The 22591-nt window shown below is 42.8% G+C and overlaps 1 protein-coding gene across 6 annotated transcripts in view; it reads left to right on the top strand.

Moving 5' to 3' along the window:
• Positions 1-22591, top strand: part of PAWR (pro-apoptotic WT1 regulator) — a 134429-nt gene that overhangs the window by 1186 nt on the left and 110652 nt on the right. For all 6 annotated transcript variants that reach the window (XR_010591118.1, XM_065559728.1, XM_042850763.2 and 3 more), the window contains exon 2: positions 86-643. Coding sequence is in view for 5 of the 6 variants with exons in the window: in XM_065559728.1 (XP_065415800.1) it covers positions 152-643 (492 nt within the window). In the remaining variant the exon portion in view is untranslated. The remainder of the gene's footprint in view (positions 1-85; positions 644-22591) is intronic.

Here is a 22591-nt window from a genome sequence, read left to right as displayed (position 1 = left end):
TTTGCCTTGGGCGCTGGGGAGGGGTGTGTGGCCGGAGCTCCCCGGGGGCGGCGCTCGCTCACTCACTCCCCTGTGCTCTCCGCAGGCTCTGGTGCCTGGGCCCGTAGCCGCCCCTCCCCCCGGAGCATCGCCCATCTGCCCCGCTGGGAACATGGCGTCCGGCGGCTACCGGAGCAGCGGGGGCAGCACCACGGACTTTCTGGAGGAGTGGAAAGCCAAGCGGGAGAAGATGCGGGCGAAGCAGGCGCCGCCGCTGCCGCCGGGGGCACCGGCCGGGACTGACGGCAAAGCCCCCGGGAGCGCCTCCTCGGCTGCCGAGCTCAACAGCACCCTGCACCCCGCCGGCCTGGCCGCTCCGCCGCACCCCCCGGAGCGGGGCGCCCCGTCCCCCAGCGGGGGCACGAATTGTGTCCCCCTCTCCGCCAGAGCCGGCTCCAAGGAGCCCCCGCCCCCAGCCGGGGGCAGAGCGGCTGAGCCTGCGGGGAAGCCCCCCGCCGCGCCCGGCTCCCCGGAGGAGGAGAAGGCGGTGGCGAAGGGGAAAAGCTCCGGTCCCAGCGCCAGGAAGGGGAAGGGGCAGATCGAGAAGAGGAAGCTGCGGGAGAAGAGGCGATCGACAGGTGTGGTGAACATCCCCGCCGCCGAGGTGAGCCCTGCGCCCCTGCCCGGGATAGGGGGGTGCTGGGTGTGTTCAGGGGCTCGGTGAGCTCGCTGCTTGGGCGAAGGGTGGCTGCAGCCCTGCTGGGATGCTGCACTTGAGCAGCCAGCGCCCAGCTGTGAGCTCTGCTGCCTGCCGATCCCACCCCCGCCCTCGAGCTGCTCAGACGGTGGGATTGCTTCCAGTTTCTTGCAGCGAAGGAGGCTTGTTCTCTCCTGCTCAGGATGAGGTGTGGGGAAGCTGCCTAATCCGTGAGATGTGCTGTATCACAGGCTGCGCGCTTAACGCGGGCGGAGCATCGTCCATCCTGTCCGCAACCCTCTGGGGACCAATAATAGGCTTGTCAGTGGCAAAGCTAAAGGTTTTGGTTTGGGAATCGTTTGGTGGGATTTTGGCAATGTGCTGGACCAGGGTTGTAACGTCATTCTCTCTCCCCCCCCCCCCCCCAACACACTAAAACTGTGAGCTTAAAAACAAGATTAAACAGAGTCCTCCTGTTCCAAACACTTTGGGCTGGGTCTGAGCCCAATGTTGTGATGCTTGCATGGCTGCAGGCTTGGGCTCCTAGTGAGGAAGGATTAGTGAACATTGACAGGAATAGCATCTTCAATATATCCTTGAGCACTTTTTAAAATAAGTACAAGTATGGCACTTTTTAGTGTGTCCTGGTTGAAACTAAGATGTGAAATAGTGTGTGTGTGCATTAGAAGAATTGCAAAGTATTCATTAATATGAAACGTCCTAATTATAGTCTGGTTATCTCACCACTTAAGACTCAGTGTGGTGATCTTTTATCAAAGGTAATCTTTAATGATACTTTTGTTTTTGTCATCTATTACTTTAATCTGAAAAGTACATTGGTTCATGTTACTAGTCAGTTACTTATCTAAACGCTGAAGAAAGGACATCATGGTATCAAGCTCTGGATAAATATTCAGGTGTAAATATACTTCTTAATCTAAAATAATTTCCTGCACTGGAAAAAATGCAGTGGTTTGAAGTGCATTTTTTTGACGCTGAGAAGAATATTTTTATCAGCCAACACAACTGTTCTTTGTGGTTTGCTACTAGCATGAAAATCTGGCATTCATTTAAAATACTCTTATAGGAATTCAGAAGCATGATAACCAGATCGTTTGCTTTTTACAGCTAAAGGCTAGAGGAGACTTAAAACAAAGCTGAATTGCAGACTTAAAACAAAGCTGAATTGCATTCTTCAATTTTTTATTGATGATAAAGAACAACACTATTTTAGAAAACATTTATATCACTCTTTCTCCTCAACTACTAGGGACTGCTGCATGAAAAACAATCTTTTGTGTCTTGTGCAGCAGGAGAAGATGAAATCCTATTTTCCTCACCTGAAGTCACTAATCCTTCCTTTGTGATGACATAATCACTTTCACAGCAACCACTTGTCAGGTGAGGAATAAGCATCAGGAACAAATGAAGTTTTAAATAAAAATTCTGTTTTAGGGCTCAGTTCCATAACTTTCACTCAAGTGATTAGCCTCGTTACTTGCACAGGCTTCACTTTGCAGTGAAAGGTTGCAGGACTGGATCCTAAGTACTCACACTCTTGAAAGGGAAGAAAGTTCTGAGTTTAAAAAAACACAACAAAACTCAGAGCTTGAAAACTTCCTTGGTACCTACATGCCTGAAGACTGATCCTTCTAGCCTGTGTGGAAAAATACCTGCACCACCACACCTATTTAAATTACGTACCACATCTGCATTCCACCAAATAAATAGTTTTATATAATCAGTTTCATGTGACCAGTTATTGCTGCTCCTGCACATTAAATCAGTAGTGTCCTGCCTTCTTATTGTTGCTCCCACCTCTACTGCCCTTCTCTTGAACCTGGGCCCTCTGCTTTTTGCTTACACTCCCTTACTACTAGAGGAGCAGTGGCTTAGGGCCTGCTATCCCTTTTTTTGGTTTCTCCCTCTCTTCAGTCACAAATAGCTTGGATGGGTCTGCTCCCTTACTTTCCCGTCTTATAAAGCAGTGGATTTGTTGGGGCCACTGTGATTCTTCTCTACTCCAAAGAGACAGCCAGCTTCTTTTTTCCCATTTGGTCCCAAATATCTGCTTGCCTTGGGTGACCACTTTTTTTCTATCTGTCTCTTTAAGAATAACTTCGCAAAATCTTTCACCACGTGTCAACATTCCTTGGAATAACTTAATGAAGTTTTTGCCATGGTATATGTTTTGTCTTAAAACTTTGAATAACTTCATAGCCAGTAACAATAAACAAAGGGTTCTTTCACACCTTTTAGTGTCTCTTTTTAAAATTAGGTACACTTTGACCAAGAAACTGATTTCTTTTTAATGTCAACTTTTGTTATAACATTTATATTTATGATGGTAGCTAAATAAAATTACTTAACCTGCAGATCTGAGGGAGTGCTTAAGGTGCAGATTGCATTTTTTTTCCCCCAAGCTGTTCTGGCTTGTGGGTAGAATTCATAAGTGATGAACATTGCATCTTGACAGGCAAATATTTACATGAAACTGACTTTTTTGAGATCTGGCCACCTTCTTGAAAGTCTAAGACTAACATTTTAAAATAGGAGTATATGTAGCACTAAGAATTCATAGTTCAAGGCCAGAAGGAACCCTCAAATCATTGTCTGATCTACATAACACAAGCCATTACATTTCATCCAGATATCCCAATGTTAAGCCTAATGATGTTAGACCCAAGCATTTCAGTTCTCAAAAGACTTAGGACATGTCTACACCGCATCTGGGAATGAGCGTTCTAGCCTGGGTTTGCAAACTTGTGCTAGCGTGTCTTGTGCCACCTCGCTAAAAACAGCTGTGTAAATGTTGTGGCTTGGGCAGGGGATCAGGCTCTGAAGTCTGCAGGGCTGTGAACTTGTTAACCCAAGCCGCAATATTAAACAACATCGGCACAGCTATTTTTGGAGTGCTAGCGTGAGTCTGTGGACCTATCTGGGAGGCTCACTCCCAGATGCTTAGGACGCATGCTCTAAATTGTATGCCAAAGACAGAGAACAGGCCACTGTAATGGGAGGGAATTGATTAGATCAGATGCATTAATGTGGTGATCCACTCCTCATGCTGCAGATAGAGATGAAAACTCCTCAAGGTTTCTGTCAATCTGACCGGAAGAAAAAATTCCTTCTTGACCCCAAATCTGGTGGTCAGTTTGACCCTGAGCAAGACACTTCAGACAGACATCTAAGAGAGAAGATTCTCTGTACCACCTCAGAGCACTGATCCACCCCATCCTGTATTATGTTTCCCACTCTGGCCAATCTGTGGTGCTTCAGAGGAAGGCCAAAAACCTGAGAGTATGCGTGGCCAGTTGTGCATGGGGAGAGGAAATATTCCTTCCTGACCCTGCATGCGACTAGCTGAAACCCTGAGGCGTGAGACTTGATTATAGTTATTGTCACTAAAAATAGAATTCATTAATACATTTCTGTATTATCTGAGCTTCAAGAAAATATTCTAGTATAAGTACTTTATAAACCAAATTAATTATGTAATTAGTATTCTGAATATTTGCTACACGTACATCCTTTCGTATGTTCAGCATATAGTTTGAGATGACACTGTACTTTAAAGCAACATGTGTACATAAGGTAAAGACATCTTCCCCTTTACATGACTTTAAGACAAAACAAAAAAAACCCTTAAGTTTGCTGGACAGATGATGATCTCTATACTTGGGTTGAAAATGTTAGAATGAGAAACACAGAACCAGTGGCACCTGTTGACGCCTTCCTCTTTCAGGTAGCTAGATAGATTTTTCTAATGCTATACATAGTGACTTAGCTGTTCCGTATATTAACTTTTTAATGGGACAGAAGCATTTTTAACCCCATCAGCACTCTTAAAATTTACCCTACTACATAGGCGCCGACTTCCCCTCTGCCCAGTGGGTGCTGGACCCATCTTCCCCGCCTCTTCCTGCCCCTGCACTGCCCTTGCCCCACCCCCATTCCACCCCTTCCCCCAAGTCTCCACCCCTGCTCTACCTCTTCTTCACCTCCTTCCCTGAGCGTACCTCGTTCCTGCTCCTCCCACTCCTCCCGGAAAGTCCTAAGTGCTGCCAAACGGCTATTAGGCAGTTGGGGGGTGGGGTGGGGTGGACAGGAAGTGCTGGGAGGGAGAGGAGCGGGGATGTGGTGTGCTTGGGGGGGGGGTGGTGGGAGGGAGAGCTTGGCTGCTGGTGGGTGCAGAGCACCCGCTAATTTTTCCCTGTGGGTGCTCCAGCCCCGGGGAGTCAGCACCTATGCCCTAGTATGTTCTAGGGATGTGAAATAGTGAATGGTTAAATACCTAACCGATAAGTATTAGTCTTACCATTAATATATTGCAATTAACATTTAAAACAGATTGGTAAAATAATTTCGTGACATTGTAATACCTAATGTGCACATTAAAAATGCCACAGCAATACCGGTGGGGATGGTGGCGCTGGAGCTTGCAGTTCCACCTCAGGGCATCGCTGGAGCAGCCCGTGCCTGGTGGAAAGGGCACTGCTGGGGGCAGCCCGGCAACCCCCTCCTCCCAGCTCTGCTTCTCTTGCAGCTGGCTGTAGCAGTGGGTCTGCCAGGGAACCACTGGATCTGCCCTGGCACCACTGCTTTCCCAGCAGCGATCTGCCAAACTAGCGCACTTAGTAACTGGGAGATAGAGGGATAGGATCAGAACAAGGCACGCGGCGCCCAGCCTTGCGTACACAAACGATCCCCCAGCCCACTGCACTCCACTTCGAAGGAGAGACGGCAGGGTGGGTGCTCCCCCCAAGCCAGGGGTAGATTAACGATTAAATGATTAACCAATATAATTTTAATCGGGTACTTTTAAAAAATTATATTTACATCCTAGTATGTTCTATGACTCAACTGGGTTTTACTGTCTTTGTTCCTTTTCTTTGTAAGTCTTATGTTCTCTAAATTCACCACTGAGATGCCCTAATGTATCAGAATTGAGAACTTTTAAATATTCATAGTGGCAAAAAAATCCTTAAGTACTCATGCTACTGTCCCTCCACCTCTGTTGCCAATCAGCAGGATGGCACTGGTGAAAAATGTAATGCAATGAGTGAGCTCAACAAATAAGTAGTGGAATAGGGCAGGAAAGGGTACCTGTTTGTCTGTACTGCTGTACGTCCCTATCTTTATGTTTTCAATAGGTTATTATTTTAATGGTCAAGTTTCTCATTCCTTGTAAGCAACAAGAAAATAAGTTTCAGGGCTCCATCTTAAACACTTCTAGGAGTAAAGTTAAGCATGTTCTTGCATAATTACATTGATTTCAATAGGGCCATTTTTTGCATAAGTGTCTGTAGGAGTGGGATTTTTAAGGGGGACTTGGAAAACTACTACTAGGAAGAACTACTAATACGCCTCTTTGTTAATGGTAGAAGCATTAATCTTAGACCTGAGAGACTTTTTTAGTTCTATAGTAGAGCTCCCTCCCAGTAATTTTAAGACACTTGTCTACTTGCTGGAAGTGTTAGCTATAAATCTACAAAGTATATGTCATATAGTGTAAACTCGTATGGTTTCTCAGCTGTGCTAGCAGATGTTTTATTTTCACATAGTACTTTGTAAATGTTCACTTAAGCTGCAAAAATAGTAGCTATATTATGGACTACATTTCTCCCCATTATAATAAATTATATTTTAAAAGGTATAATGAATCAAAATTTTACTGTTCAGATGATAGACGCATGCATGTTTCTGATATATGCTGATGTAGGACAGCAAGCTAGACAGTTGGTTTTGATTTAATACCCTCACTGACAGCATTTATGTTTTTGCACTAGGAAATGTCCTCTAAACTCAGAGGTGTTCTTTTGTTATTGACAGGGTGATGAATGATTTAAGAGAGTGTAAAGAACTCTGATCTATATATCTTATACTTGTGGCTACCATATTCTAGACATGACAATCTCCTGACCTAGTTGTAAAGAATAGTAGAGAAACTATTAGTGAGTAAGAGCTAAAGGACAGAACACCCTGGGGCTGAATCTGTTTTGAAGGGGTATTAACAGAAGTGGTAGTCTACCTCTGTGTAATGGCTACAAGGATCCATCTTTCTGAAATCTACCTTCTCTTGGCTCATTCCCAAACACAGTATTCAATAAAAAGTAATAGATGCCTAATCATTTTAGAGCATATTATATCTGTGGTGCTTAATACTGCCAGAACTTACAGAAAGTGAAAGTTCTAAATGAGGCAGAGAAATAAACACTCTAAAGGTAAAATTCCTGCTACCACAGTATTCCAGTATGTTCTGTTGTGTGGAACGATAGAGAGTAACTCAGTTTTCATTAGACAAATTTAGTGAGCAAATGCCCCAAGCATAGTCGGTGTGAGCTAATGGTGGTCTTAGAGTGAATGTTCACATGGATTTCACTCTTGGCGCAGATGTGCCCCATGCTGAGAGCATGAATTCTTGTGGCTAGCAGTATCCTTTTGGAGCAAGTCTGTGCCCTCCTGCCCCAGGGCATAATGGGCAGAGCAGGCCCAACTGTCCCTCAGTTCCTTGTTACATAAGACTGAACCCCTCCAGTGTCCACTTTCTCTATATTGTGTTATATTCCTTAGGCTTGTATGTAATATTTAGATAGTGTAGTTTCTGTTATACCCACTGGCAAAACATATTAAAAAACAAAACAAAACCCTTCAGTCACTGTTAGTGAGGCTAACTCGTTCTCTCGCCCCCGGCCTCCCTCAGTTAAGTATAGGTACTAGTATATTATGGCAGAAGTAAAGTCACCAGGATTTAAGATGGGTGTGATGCTTTAATGCCTATTAATGACAGACACTAACAGTGATTGCTCTGTCTTGGAAGCCAAATCCTGGTGTGATGTTCCATTTGTTGCTCTTTTTCCAAGCACACTGAGTGAGTAAAACTCCTCTGAAGCTGTTCTTCCTAGAAAGGGCAGGGAGTGTTAAGCAGAGAGATCCACAGGTCATTCTACCAGGAATTTAACAATGTCATCATGTCTGCTGCCTGGTGGAAGCCTCAGACTGTGGGCAGAGAGTTGTTTATGATGGAGTCTGTCTCCTCCTCTGCAGTTCTGAGGTCCTCTTGCCTCACTGTAATATTGGACAGGGAAGCACTGTCTGAAAGAAGGCTGTTGGCATGATTGCTTCCTCCATGAGGTAGGAATGTAGAGGCCCAGATAGGGCTGTGACATTGAAGAGTTTAAGGAAATGGAGAAGGGTCTCATCCATTTCATTACCCTTGAATAGGAGGTCTTCATTGTTACTTGGACTACCCTGTGGATCCCTGAAGATTGAAGCCATGCTGACCTCCTTATGGTTATTGCAGGGGCCATCAGGCATTCTGTAGTGTCAGACATGTCTAGCACTGCCTGTGGTAACATGCAGGCAGTCTTCCACCGTGATAGACGTGTTGCTTCTCTTGAACCACTTTGAAGGGGCTATTCAAAGTTGCTTCCATGCACTTCATTAGGTTCTGGAATACTTTGAATTCATCAACTGAGGCACACATGGGTAAATTCACTGCCTCATCTAAGAAGGATGGAGTGATTGCAGCAGTTCTTCCCCTGACAGCTGATGTTCTTCCTCACTCACCTCCTTCTGCCTCTTAAGTATCATGTATCTAATTAACTTATTGGTGCAGCCCCCATGGCTGAAGGGCTTTGGCTGACACTGTCCCACAGATCAATGGGCCAATCTAACAGCGTGGATCCTGGCTGGCTGATGTCCACTTAAAAAAGCTGTTCAGCTGAAGATCAGAACTTTTATTCTCCAAAGCAGGAAACCTTCAACCAGACTTGCTTATATAGCTAAATGGACAAGGTTTTCTATTTGCACAATTCATCACCAGCTGTATCCCTCAACACCTATTTTAGTAATACTGGACTATTTACTATTCCTTAGAGCAGTGGTTCCCAAACTTGTTCCGCTGCTTGTGCAGGGAAAGCCCCTGGCGGGCCGGGCCGGTTTGTTTACCTGCCGTGTCTGCAGGTTCGGCCGATCGCGGCTCCCAGCGGCCGCAGTTTGCCGCTCCAGGCCAATGGGAGCTGCTGGAAGCGGTGGCCAGTACGTCCCTGGGCCCGTGCCGCTTCCAGCAGCTCCCATTGGTCTGGAGCGGCGAACTGCAGCCACTGGGAGCCGCGATCGGCCAAACCTGCGGATGCAGCAGGTAAACAAACCGGCCCGGCCTGCCAGAGGCTTTCCCTGCACAAGCGGCGGAACAAGTTTGGGAACCACTGCCTTAGGGGCTTCCAGTCAGATACCCATTTTGATAGGACTGTCCTTATCTAATGACCATCTCCAAGCAATTCGACAAATGCTAGATAGTCACAGGATAGAATCTGCTGCGTGGACAAGCACTTGAATAAAGAGCTACCATTTCTGTAGAGAAAATAATCTTTCTAATTCATTACATTGCCTAAGGAGATTATGTTCATGCTGTCACAAAGCAATGAAACCCATTTCAAGCAACTGGTAGAACTAGAATGCTGAAACAGAGGAGCATGCAATAGAGTTGCCAGGTGTCTGGTTTTCGACTGGAACGTGTGGTCAAAAAGGGACCCTGGTGGCTCCAGTCAGCACTGCCGACCGGACCGTTAAAAGTCCGGTTGGTGGTGCTGCAGGTCTAAGGTAGGCTAGTCCCTATCTGTCCTGGCATCACACTGTATCCCAAAAGCGGCCAATAGATCCAGCTCCTAGACGGGGGGGGCGCGCACGGGGCTATGCATGCTGCCCCCGCCCTGAGCACCAGCTCCGCACTCCCATTGGCCAGGAACCGTGGCCAATGGGAGCTGGGGTGGTGGTGCTTGCGGTCGAGAGCAGCATGAGGACCCTTCTGGCCCCCCCCTGACTAGGAGCCGGACCTACTGGCTTCTTCTGGGGTGCGGAGCCAGGGCAGGCAGGGAGCCTACCTTTGCGCCAGGGACTGGGAGCTGCCCAAGGTAAGCCCATGCCCCAGCCCCCCCGCGCCCCCCAACCCAGATCCTCCTCCTGCACTCCAAAACCCTCCTCCTCCATCCCAGAGCCTGCACTCCCAGCCGGAGCCCTCAGCCCCCCGCACCCCACTCCCCTCCCCAGCCCTGATTCCCGCCCTCAGGAGCACTCTCCTGTATCCCAAACACCTCATCCCCAGGGCCCGCACTCCCAGCCTCTCAGCCACAGCTATCCTCTTGCTATCCTGTTGCCAGCTATCTGGATTTTTATCATGTTTCACAATCTTTGGTGTTAAAGTACCTTCAGTGACATCTGCTTCTTGAGTCAAGCTGGAAAAAATCAGAAACTTCTTTCCTTTGATCTTTTCATTTACAGTAGGTAAAAAATCTTAGCTATGATTTCCTACTTCCTGCCCACAAATTGAAGTCTGTTTAATTTGAAAAATGAGACTAGGTGAGTGAATTTGCATGGGTTGTTGGGAATATATTTAGTGCAAGTTCACTTTTAGAGAGCTGTATATAATGTTATAGGGAAAACTTTCTTGCACCAGAATTAATATCAGTAGGTTACACAAGGTTGACATGAACTATGTTTAACAGCAATTAAAAAAACTATATCAACCCTCCTAAAGTAAAAGTATATATTTCAAAATATTTTTCTTACAAAATTGTGAACACTGTTTTATATTTGCCCATTTGACTATAAATCCAGCTTTCAAATAATGTCTGTTGCCAAATTACAGTAATTACACTTTTGTCTAATGTTAGGGTGAACTAGTTTTGAGCAAATAAACTCCTCCACATAAAGCAGTATGTTGCTGGAGCAAATCTGTATTGTGAACTTTATGTAACTTTTCAATTGTAGCTTTTAATAAAATGGCAAACCGTTGATACGTAGTTTTGACTCATTGAAACTGTAAACAATAGCTAAATCAGTGGGTGGTTTTTTTTTTTTAAACTTGCTCATGCTGGGAAGATAAGATAACAAAGTCCCAAAAAAGAAATTCCCTTCTTAAAACTTGATAAGTCAAAGATTGAGTATGCAACTGTGGTTTTAAGGTTTAAAGTTCATGTTCTGGTGACATGAATGGTTGTATAAATGTTGGTATTGTGAGGGGAGGAGATATTAAAGCAGGGATGACAGAACATTTCAATTGGAGGGAAAATGAGTTCTCAAAGCTTGAGAGCTCTGGTTGGAAACAACATGAGTGCCTAATCCTGTGAGGAGTGCCCTCTGCTCCCAGGTGTTGTCTATATACCAAACACTTTTAACACGAACTCATGACAAGTGGTAGCAACAGTAGATAGATATGGTGTCCAGCATTTATTTATTTTACCACTATGGCAGGCTACAGTACTGCTTCTACCACTGTTACTGCTGGTGGAGTTGCACTGATAATGAATTACAGCTTTAAAGTTTGCCAGTGTAAACAGAACAAATTTGTTCCTGGTGGGAACATAACTACAGTTTCTACATCTTATTGCCTTGTTTGTAACTTATTTTAAAAATAATGCAGCCCTCTCCCCTTTCTGTCTTTGTCCTCATCACCACCTCCCCCCATCCTGTATTTTTGTAGATGTTCCTCTCTTTTTGGTGTCTTTCATATATTTTAAAATGTAGAGCTCCTGAAACTGCAGGATTGGTGACACTGGAAACAGAAGTCCTCTTCATGCAGATAAAATAGGATAGTGCATGCTATAGTCCAGTTGTGGAATGGTCACTTTAAGAGATGAGGGCAATCTTTAATCTTTGTCTGGTGAGGCTTTCATCAAAGGTAGGTTATGATGGTGATTTTTGTGTTGTGGATATTTGCAGTTGACCAGAGACTAGTAACTTATGTGCCACTGAATGCTGGTGACATGGAATGGACAGTGGTGAAAAGTAGCAGAAGTCCCCATAGCTTCTTTTGATTTCAGCATTTGTATTTATTTATTTATTTTTTACTTCTGAGCGCAGTCTCTGGAACAGTGGTGTGGTATTCCTGGACTAGCTTCAGCTTTAGTAATTAGGTATAGCTATTCTGGACACTCTGTCACTTTATTTTTAGGGTGCTTTATTCTCTCCATTGTATATTTCAAGTTTATTTGCAAGTATGGATTGACAAATTCCAGTGGGAGAAAATAGGTTCAATATAAGCAAAATGAAAACAAGTGATAATGTTTGTATACTTTTAATGGACTACACAAAAGGATATTTCCTTCTGTCCTCTCACTTTATATTCTAATCAGTGGCTGAAAGTTTCCTTCAAATCTGTAGCTTTGCTCTCTGCCCGGTAACCTTTTTCTCTTGCCTTTTTATCAGGGCTGTCCACATTTCAGTCCTGTAGCAAGCCTCCTTATAAACTAAACCTTTTTACATTCTCTCTTGACTGAAGAGAGATGATTGATCTACCCCTGTGACCTTTAGAGGAAAATCTGTGCTATGGCACTTCAGATTAAACCAATAGGTGTGTGTCCTTTAGTACTCTTATTCCACAAGAATGGAGTGCATTTCATAATGCACCCTAACAAGTCAGTGAATTTGTGTATGGCTTGTCAACCCATGGTGGTCATTTTCAAAGCACTTGCTAATTGCTTGTGGTGGCTTGTAAAGTGTTTTAATCTTTCCCTCAAGCTGGATGAACTAGAAATGCCTTATTTAATTACTAGGTTAATGGTCTCCTGCAATGGAGAAAACATTGCTTTTGGGTTAGTTAGGTTCTGTTGTTTCACAGGTGTAAATGCCATAAAAAATTATTAGTTACTTTCCAAGAGATTGTATTTCAAATCTAAATAGAATCTTTCTTATTTCCCTGCTCTTTATTCTGTAGAAACTACCTGGCATTACAGTAGCTGCTGGAATTCAGGCAGTATTGACTTTTGTCATAAGACAAGGGTATTAACCTTCATCATCCTGACCTAGGTCATGTGACTGGGGCCAGGAATTAGTCCCTTGCTTTCCAACATTCCTGTGTGGCAAACCCTTATTACTCATGGCATAGTTTAGTATAACAGACCATAGGCCGTGTCTCTATTTTAGGGAAACTTTCTAACTTTCCACCAGTGCTGGTAACATAGGGAGTTCTAGCATAGATAAGCTGCTGGCTTCTACTGGCATTTTTAACATTGTCACCTATTCCTGGTTCAGAGCAAATCTAATTGAGATAGTGTTAAATTCTGGCTACATTATGACTCTGTTTTGCTAACGCTCTGGTGGAACTGAGCTGGATTTGGCAACGGCAGGGCGACTTTTAGAAAGTTTTCCTATTACAGAGAGGAAAATATTTATTTAAATGAATACTAATAAGGTGGTAATTGTAATTCTAAAAGTAAAAGAAATGTAATTACAACTAAACACTCTAGAGTTGGGTTTTTTGTTTAATTCATCACCATTTTGATTGGTTTTACCTTTTCTTACTTCAGTCAGCTTGGACAAACATTGCTCATTTTCACTTGCACACAACATGTTAGGACAAGTGAAAGATACAAATTTAAACATAGTGAGAATTCAGCACCTCTCCTTTCTCAGTCATAACCCTTGTTTTATTGTCAAATTTTCTAACACATAAAGCTATTAAGTCTGAAAAGGCTATTCCCGTGGATTTTCTTCTTCCTTCAGCCCCCCCCCCCCCCCAAGAATATAAATGAAGGCTATTTTATAGAAAATTGCCCAGATGTTTTTGGCTTTACTTCCAAGGCCATGTTGCTACCTCTCAGGATGGTAGTTATCTGTCTTAATGCCCCAGCTAGTTCCAGAGATGGGTGTTTTACACGAATCTCAGATCTTAAGTATTTTAAACTAAGTTCTAGTCTTTCAGGTTGCAGAAAAAAAGTCTGAGATGTGGTAACTCTCTCTAAAAGCTCAAAAACCAGAAAAAATTAAAAAAAAAAAAATTCAAATGTATCATTTTAAAAATCTCATGGTTTTCTCTTGTCTCATGATTTCTGAATGCTTGGGCTTCGCAATATTGAGAGTGCCTCTTTTTGGACTGACATGCATAGAGTAAATAGCAAAACACAGAATGGTTTGTTTAAAACGGTTTCCTTGTCACTTTTTGTATTTCTCCCCCCCCCTCCTTCTGCTCCCCTCTTTGCCCTCTCCCTCCCCCCAATCCTGGAGGGCGCATGCTGATCTGGGTGCAACTCATGGATTACAACCACACATTCCATTACAATTAAACTTTTTTCTTCCCCCTTTTGATTTTGGACTCCCTTTGTTGCAGCACTGTAGTGACCCCAGGAGATGACTTCCAAATTAAAATTAATGTTTTCTACTAATACGTTCTAGGGCTGTCAGTCGATTTTAAAAAGACTGACCGCGCGATTGATTAATAATAGAATACCATTTATATAAATATTTTTCAATGTTTTCTACATTTTCAAATACAGTGATTTCAATTACAACACAGAATAAAAAGTATACAGTGCTCCCTTTATATTTTTGATTGCAACTATTTGCACTTTAAAAATCAAAAGGAAATAGTATTTTTCAATTCACCTAATACACGTACTGTAGTCCAAACTCTTTATCATGAAAGGTGAACTTACAGATGTAGAATTATGTACAAAACTACAGAACCCAAACCACCAAAAGAGTGTTGCTCTTTTAAGACTTCTGAAAGCATGCTCCACACCTCATCCCTCAGATTTTGTACGGCACTTCAGATTCTTAAATCTTGGGTTGAGTGTTGTAACTATCTTTAGAAATTTCACATTAGTATCTTCTTTGCATTTTGTTAAATATGCAGTGAAAGTGTTCTTAAAATGAACAACATGCTGGGTCCATCTGAGACTGCTATAACATGAAATATATGGCAGAATGTGTGTAAAAACAGAGCAGGAGACATACAATTCTCCCCCCCCAAGGAGTTCGGTCACAAATTTAATTAACGCATTATTTTTTTTTAAATGGGCATTATCCGCATGGAAGCATGCCTCTGGAATGATGACTGAAGCATATGTCTCTTTAGCAAATCTGGCACATAAATATCTTGTGACACCAGCTATAACAGTGCATTGTAATTAAGAAGTGGGCAGCATTATCTCCCATAAATGTAAACAAACTTGTTTCTCTTAGCGATTGGCTGAACAAGAAGTAGGACTGAGTGGACTTGTAGACTTTAAAGTTTTACATTGTTTTGTTTTTGAGTGCAGTTATGTAACCAAAAACATTGTTTGTAAGTTGCACTTTCATGATAGATTGCACTACAGTACTTGTATTTTTCAATTCACGTCATACTATTTCTTTTGTTTATGAATATTTGTATTTTTACTGTTTTTACAGTGCTAAGTAAGCACTGTACACTTTATATTCTGTATTGTAATTGAAATTGATTATATTTGAAAATGTAGAAAAACATCCAAAAATAATTAATAAATTTCAATTGGTATTCTATTTAATAGTGCAATTAATTTTATGAGTTAATTGCATGAGTTAACTGTGATTAATTGACAGCCCTAATATATTCTTAATAAAACCACTGTATATTACAAGATTGGTCCAATAGAATTTAGAACATCCTACAAATTTAATTTTACCAGGTATAATTTGATAAACAGGCAAGGTGTGTCCAGACCAGGAGATGCCCTTCATTATGAAAATTAAAAATTAGAAATACATTATCTCTGTATTTAGATACAGTGATAAGAGAATTTTTATTGTGTTGAACAAAAACTTGGAAAAACCCAGATAGTAAAATCTCCCTATAGAAGCTGTTGGACAAAGATCTAGTTGGGAAGACACCAGCCTCCAAACTTAACCCTATAAAAGGAAGATCCATCCATCCATCCATTCTGTTTCTCTTCAAAGTTTAATAATCCATACAGAGTCAGAAGATATGAGTTATTCTATAATCTTTCTAGCTGTCCATTCCAAAACTTTTTGTACTGATCTGGGTGTGCATATACCAGATGAAACTTTGGTTTTTCATCAGGAATTTTCTTTTGAAATCGGGTCAACTGTCATGATTAATAGGCCATATAGGTTTCTTACTGGAAGTCTTTCACTTCACATAACTTGAATTTGTGTGCAAAGTCCGAGATGATGTGCAAGTGGCTAACAAGTGCCTTTTGCCCGTATGATTTATTTGTGCTATTTCCATGTGTGACAGAGTGCTGGAAGGTAGCACCTATTGAACCCTGCGGGTGGGTGGTAGTCCGCCACATCTGAAAGTCCGCTCTGAACCTAAGGGGAGGAGCTACTAGACTAGGTGTTCTCTCAACAAAATTTTTGGTGGCCTCAGAGTACGGCCACCTGCTCTTGCTAGTGGTCACTCGGACAATTTTTCCTAAAATACTTTAGAAAAAAGATATATGAACATATACACGTCCAAATCAGTCATTTATTTATGTAAGGGTTTTTTTGCAGACTGAATAATAAAAATAATGTAGAGTTGTCTCTCTTCTTTATTAGACCTAAACAGAATAGAAACACAGATAAGGTGCATGGTCTGTTCTTGTCTTGTGCTTTTTTTGGTTGCATTTTGTTTTAGACTTGCTAGCTGGTAAGTCTGCTTCTGTGATATTTGTATGTTTGTTAATATCACTTTTCACAGCAGCAGACTTGTTAGCTAGCTGGGAGGCAGTGAAAAGTCATATTAACAAACATACAAATATCACTTTTCACAGCAGACTTACTCAGGCCTGGCAAGCTGGGGGATGAATTAAGCCTTGGATGGGGGAGGGTGAGTAGGGAGGCAGTGAGGGCCAGGGTGGATGGATCAGGGGATGGAGCCTGTCAGGCCCTGCAGCTGGGGGGTCAGAGCCCGTGGCTGGAGCCCGCTGCCCCAGGGCTGAAGCCAGAGCTATACTGCCCCCGGGAAGGTGGCGAACTCGCACTGTCTGCTCCTCCAGCGTTGTGACTCCAGAGTGGGGGCAGGGCCAAATCCATCCTGGCGGTCCCAGGGGAGGAGCCACTGTTTTCTCCCACCCCTCTAGTCAATGCCGCAAAGGCTACGGCCGCAAGAAAAGCCCCTGGTGGCCACATTTGAGAGAAACTGTACTACACCAGAGGTTCAAATGGAAGTGGATGACAACAAATGATAAAATGGGAATGGGCAGGAGGGTCATAGGTTCAAAATTAGAGATCCAGAAGCGGACACCCACAATAGAACCTCAGACAGTACCCACTGCTCCTCAAATAGGGAGCCAGCGGATGCGGCCCAGAGGAACTCTGCCCAGATACGTGAGCCAAAGGAGGAGCAGAAATAGCCCCCACAGTCACAGAGCACCTCCCTGTCCAGCATCCTCCTCCTCGTGTCATAAATGGGCACTTTGGCCAGCACCAGGGGAGGTTGATGAGGAGGTCTTGTGACTTCATGGGGCAATGGACAGGGTGTGCATAGAGGAAAAAGGTGTGTGTGGGGGGGTAGGGTGGGAGGGGGAAGAGTGCAGCCAGAACCTCAACAGGAGCTTCTGGAGCAGCCGGAAAAGTGGCTGCAACCTGATACACTGCAGGTATACGTGTGCCAGGGTCTCCCTTAAGCCGTGAAAAGGACAGGAGTCAGATGGAAGTGAACTGCTCCAGGTACACACCCATGCTCACAGCGCCAGCTGATATCCCCAGTGGAATATAGGCTGGCCCACTGGGGTTTCTCACCCTCAGCAGGTGGTAAAAGGTCCTGCCACTTGGTATCAGGGCAGGACACGAGAGAGGAAATGAAATGTGTGGAGCATGAGCGTGTACAGTTGTGCCCTTGGCACGGTTCAGAAGTGAACTGGCTTCAAGTTGTACAGACACCTTGGGTATGCAGAGGGGGTGGCTGGGGGGGTTTGTGGGGTAGGGGCCTGATGAAAAGGTCTGGAGGGCCTGGGGTGAGGGGTGGTCAGGGAGCACCTTCCTCCAGGAACTGCTCAAGGAAGGTTTGAGAGGCAGGGGGTAAGTTAGCAGGTGAGCCAGCACTCTGATCATGAGGCACCAGTCATCCCCCCTAGAAAAGGCTGATAGGGGGATGTACAAGCTAATTGGCTGATGAGTCTGGATGAGCCAGTTACCCCAACAGCTGAGGGGTATAAGAAGGACACAGGAAAGGGAGTAACCAAGGCTAGCTGAGCCCAGTGTTTGCAGAGATCTTAAGGGAGGGAGATCTCAGTTCTTCCCCAGCCCTGTGGAAAAGGGCTAAAGACCGAAAAGCACTATGTGTAATATTGCTGCATGGGACTCTGTTGTTGGGGATGGGAGTGTAAATAACATGAAGTTGCCATTCAGTGGACAGTCTGAGAGGTTCCTGGGGTGTCTTAAGACAGGGATGGAGCACACCCTGTTACACCATCTTTATGAATGGAAACACTTAAATACCCCACCCTCCAAAAGGAGGTGAAAAGGCATAGAAACACTCACATTTTGAAATATTTTAAATCCTAAGATATGGAAATATGACGACATGCAGATAAGCACAACTGGAAATCCTCTCCTGACACATGATAGTCCTACAGCTAGTTTGAATGACACAATTCCAGATTTTCAGCGTTCCATAGTTGTAAATATTATCCAGTAGTTTGTAAATAGTTGAGATATGACACAAACAAAATTCTGTTATGTTTTGCAAAGTGGCTGTTCTTTCTATTTCTTGTACTACTAACTGTACATTGCTTTTTTGAAAGTATATAATTTCTTTCAACCAAGATGGGGGTAATTAATATATTGATAGTCACAATCTTATACAAGTAAATTGTCCTGAATTTTTTTAAGTTTGATTTACAAAACAGTTCTGGGAGGTACAGATAATCCTGTCAAGTGTTATATAATAGGGGGGATTTCCCCTTTTGCTAATTACTAAATGTATACTTTAATATCTACAGTACATTTAGTATGATCAAATTAATGTTGCTATGAGAACCTTAACTTTTGCACTGTGTGCTTAATGCAGCATTAATGTCCTAGATTTAACTTACTAAATCTATTTTTAGCCATAATTGAGGATGATGTATAAAGCAAACCGGAACTTGCTTAATCAATGAAGTTTTACATGCTGTATTATAAAAACGTTTTCTTCACTACATTTGATTTCCATTTGGAAAGGGCAAAGGTTTTGTCAACAGGAAGAGTTGGGGGGAAGGGGAGTGTCCCACTTGTTAGGCTTCGCAATATCTCTAAAACTTTAGTTATATAATTAAAAAATCCTTCCATAACTCATAGTACACAGATGTGCCCTGTAAAGAAGCCTTGTAATTTATTAGATTTGGTAAGCATTGCTTAAGAATCAGTTGTGAAGTTTGTGGCATACAGTATCCTTGAATGTATTGATTTACCCACTCACATTATTAATGTTTGGACTTTTGGCTTTACTGTTTCTCTTTTTTGCCTCTGGATGGTACTACTTTTTTTTTTTTTAGTTAAAAGATGTTTTCCTTTCAAATGGAAAAGTGTAGGTGGATAACTTTTGTTTCCCATGACCTTGTGAAGCATGGGAAATAACATAAAACAACTAAAATCTCCAAACCATGTTTTAGTCCATGCTTTTTAATGTGCTTGATCTGCAACTATTACTATTGTATGGGATAGTGTCATTTTAAATTAATGAAAACTATTGTGGCAGCTGCAAATATAACTGTGTAAAATGGCTAATATGCATTGTTTTCGACAATCTCCTGACCTAGTTGTAAAGAATAGTAGAGAAACTATTAGTGAGTAAGAGCTAAAGGAGAGAACACCTTGGGGCTGAATCTGTTTTGTAGGGGTATTAACAGAAGTGATAGTCTACCTCTATGTAATGGCTACAAGGATCCATCTTTCTGAAATCTACCTTCTCTTGGCTCATTCCCAAGCACAGTATTCAATAAATAGTAATAGATGCACTGTTCACCAGCTCCTTAGTCTGGCATGAACTTCAATGAGCCAAAAGGGCTATACATAGCTGCAAAGTTCAGGGTGACTCCATGCAGGTGAGAGAGAATAACTTTTGTCCTCCCCCCACCTAGCACCCTGAATTGTAGGGGAAAGCCTCCTGAAACACATACTGAAGGGGTTGCCCTCTGTGTACATGCTCGGATCTCCTCTCTAAGGAGGGATGGGGGCAGAAGTTGCTGAGGTTGGTAGCATGTTGGATGGAGAAGGGCTCTTGCTGGAGGCTGGTTGGGAGGAGACTGGTGAGGCATTTGGGGCTGGGATATTTGGGAGGTGAGGGTGCCTGCAGCAATTTGAGTTGGGCTGGAGTGAGTGGTGGCTTGGGTAATGTGTCTGGGCAGTGCGGGGTGGGTGTGGGTGTGCATGTGGGGGTGTGTGCGCGCCTATAGATTGCTTGGGACGGTTGGGAGGAGACGGGTAGGCCAGTGCTCCTCCACACCTTATTAGTTGTTGACCTGCCATTGCTACTGCCATGGTTGCCTCAGTCAGCAGCACCTTTGTGAGAGGTGAGGCAGAGAGGCTGTCTGGCAGCTGCAGAGCAGGCACCACCACAGCTCAATGATGTTGAGGAGTGCTGCAGAACAGTATTGGCAGCCCTGCAAATGGGTGACCTCTGAGTAAGGGCTGTGGGGAGGCATGACAGGGCTGCCAAATGCATGAGTGTTGTGTGAGAGATATGGCAGCCCAGGCTATCCGTTATAGTTTGGTTGGATCTTCATATTCGGAAGTGTCTGCATGCATTCTTTCCTATATGGTGCATAAAAGCAGAAAGGTGTTGAGTGCTATATAAAAGATATGTTGCATGGATATAGGTAGGTATATGTACAACAAGGCGTTTAGCACTTTGCTTTTTGCCTAAAGAAATTTGTTACAAGTTTAAATGCTAAATAATCTGCTCAAGTTTTTATTTGATGCTATTTTTTTCTTTATATAGCTATTATTATCTCTAAAACATTTTTCAAAACAGTGGATCACTCTTGTAAATTTTTATGTAAAGTCTTTAATTTCTTTAGTGATGCTTGGTGTGGTGTGTTTTTTTAGTACAAATGCAAGTGTGGAGCATGTCAAAACTCCATTGTAAATTGGGCCCACATTGTTTAAAAATACATATCTTAACCTCTCCCCAACATATAAATATATTTCCACTGGTACAAATAATAATTTACAGTAAAAACACTTCCATTTCAATCTTGACTGGGTCATTGACTTAAAAAAATAGTTTCTCAATAGTTAACAGAGAAGTGTTTTGCCTTGTTATAATACCTATTGACACCCTTTCTCCCACCTAGGGTGACCAGATGTCCTGTTTTTATAGGGACAGTCCCGATATTTGGGGCTTTTTCTTACATGGTTACCTATTACCCCCCCTTTCACACTTGCTATCTGATCACCCTTTCTCCCACCAGACGATAGTAAAGGAAAAGGAGGTTGTGTATACTTAAGATGCTGTAGTGGCGCAGCTGTAGCACCTCAGTGCAGGCACTCATTGCAGTGATGGGAGGGGTTCTCCCTTCACTGTGGTTAATCACCTTCAAGAGGCCATACCTAGGTCAGTGGAAGAATTCTTCTGTTGACCTAGCACCGTCTACACTGGGGGTAAGGTCACCTTAACTACATCGCTCAGAGGTGTAGGGTTTTTCACACCCCTGAGTGACGTGGTGTGGCTGGTAGTAAATCAGAAACTGGACATTTGTAGTTGTCACCTTCAGCCTCCCTTTCTTCATAAATGTTGAGTTATGTATTAGTTTATCCAAGACTAAAATTGAATATGGAAACAGACAACTCTTAAAAATTGAATTACATATTTTGATAAAACTACTACTTTCCATTTTTATAAGGAAATAGCATTTCTTCTTCTTCTTCTTCACAGGAATTAATTCAGGGATGCTCTGTTGTCTTTGTTACACAGGAGGTCAGACTAGATGATCACAATGGTCCCTTCTGGTCTTATTTATTAATTTACTGACCCAGATGAATGGAATTCTTCATAGAGTGCAGATGTGGGGTTGGAGGGGGAGGGATTTCTGTTAAGAGAGCTGAAAAATATCAAAGTAAAATATTTTTCAATGCCTTTTTTTTGAAATAGTGCAGGAGCAAGTAACTTTAGTTCTATTACACTTTAACATTGAGTTCTTACAGTTGGGACTAAAAGTGAAGTTCTTTCTAAAAAATACTTAGAGCAGATTACTTAGTCTGGATACATATTCCACAAGATGCAATTAGAATGATATTTTAAAACTGTTCTAGTAATATAGCTTCCAACTCTTTGCACGGAAGTAGTCTCCTTTCTGTTTGGAGACTGAATTAGGAGTTAATTGAATGGATTTAGCTATATAAATAACTAATACTTAGCTAGGTTAAAACTCTGCTGGGTGCACATCTTGTTTTTGAAATGTTCTGTTTAAACAGATTCTTCATTCTAACTTTATAGTGTTGAATATAAACAGACTTATTGCTACAGTACTGATTACAGATCAGAGGCAGATGCCAGGGTGTGTAAACTCTTAGTTGCTACCATATACAGTGTGAACAGTAACAACTCCTATCTATTTGCATCTGTTCAGCAAGCTCTAAAGCTGCTAGGCACAGCAAAGGAGAATCATAGAGCTAGGTAACAATATCTAAGAATATCTTACTATCATACTCTGAGCTACCTGATCCCCCCAGCCCTTGCCATATTCCTCCTATTCTGTGAAACAGGGTCATAGTTTGGGAAGACAGGAGCGAGAGGTATAGAGGGGAGCACTCTTGTATGGAAGATGCTGTCTTTTCTCCTCCTCCATCCTGTCCCTTCCTGATTCCATAAAAATCACATTCTTACAGTAAAGGCATTAGAAATTAAGTGGCTAAGGACAGTGTCACAAGTCCAAAGATATGCCTTGTTTATACTTTCTGCTGGTGTCTATTCGGGGTCACTATAAATGGATCCTTAACCTTCTTAAATCAACCATGATATGCTTTATCTCTCAAGTATTTGTTCTAGAGGTACAATCACCTCTTGAACTCAACTGACTATTGCAGAACTCCTCCATGTAAGTAGTAATAAAAACTTATTACATTCAGTTTTCTGTGAAGTCAACTTTGATTAACAATTTATGCATTTTGGAAGGTGTATAGTCTAGTAGCTAGAACACGATACAGATTCAGAAGTTCTGGGTTCTGTTTCTGACTCTGTCCTTGACTTAC

The sequence above is a fragment of the Chrysemys picta genome, chromosome 1 (assembly GCF_011386835.1).
Source record: "Chrysemys picta bellii isolate R12L10 chromosome 1, ASM1138683v2, whole genome shotgun sequence".
In the NCBI taxonomy this organism is placed as follows: domain Eukaryota; kingdom Metazoa; phylum Chordata; order Testudines; family Emydidae; genus Chrysemys; species Chrysemys picta.
The sequence above is the reverse complement of the archived record's forward strand: the minus strand, read 5'-3'. Positions and strand labels throughout refer to the sequence as shown.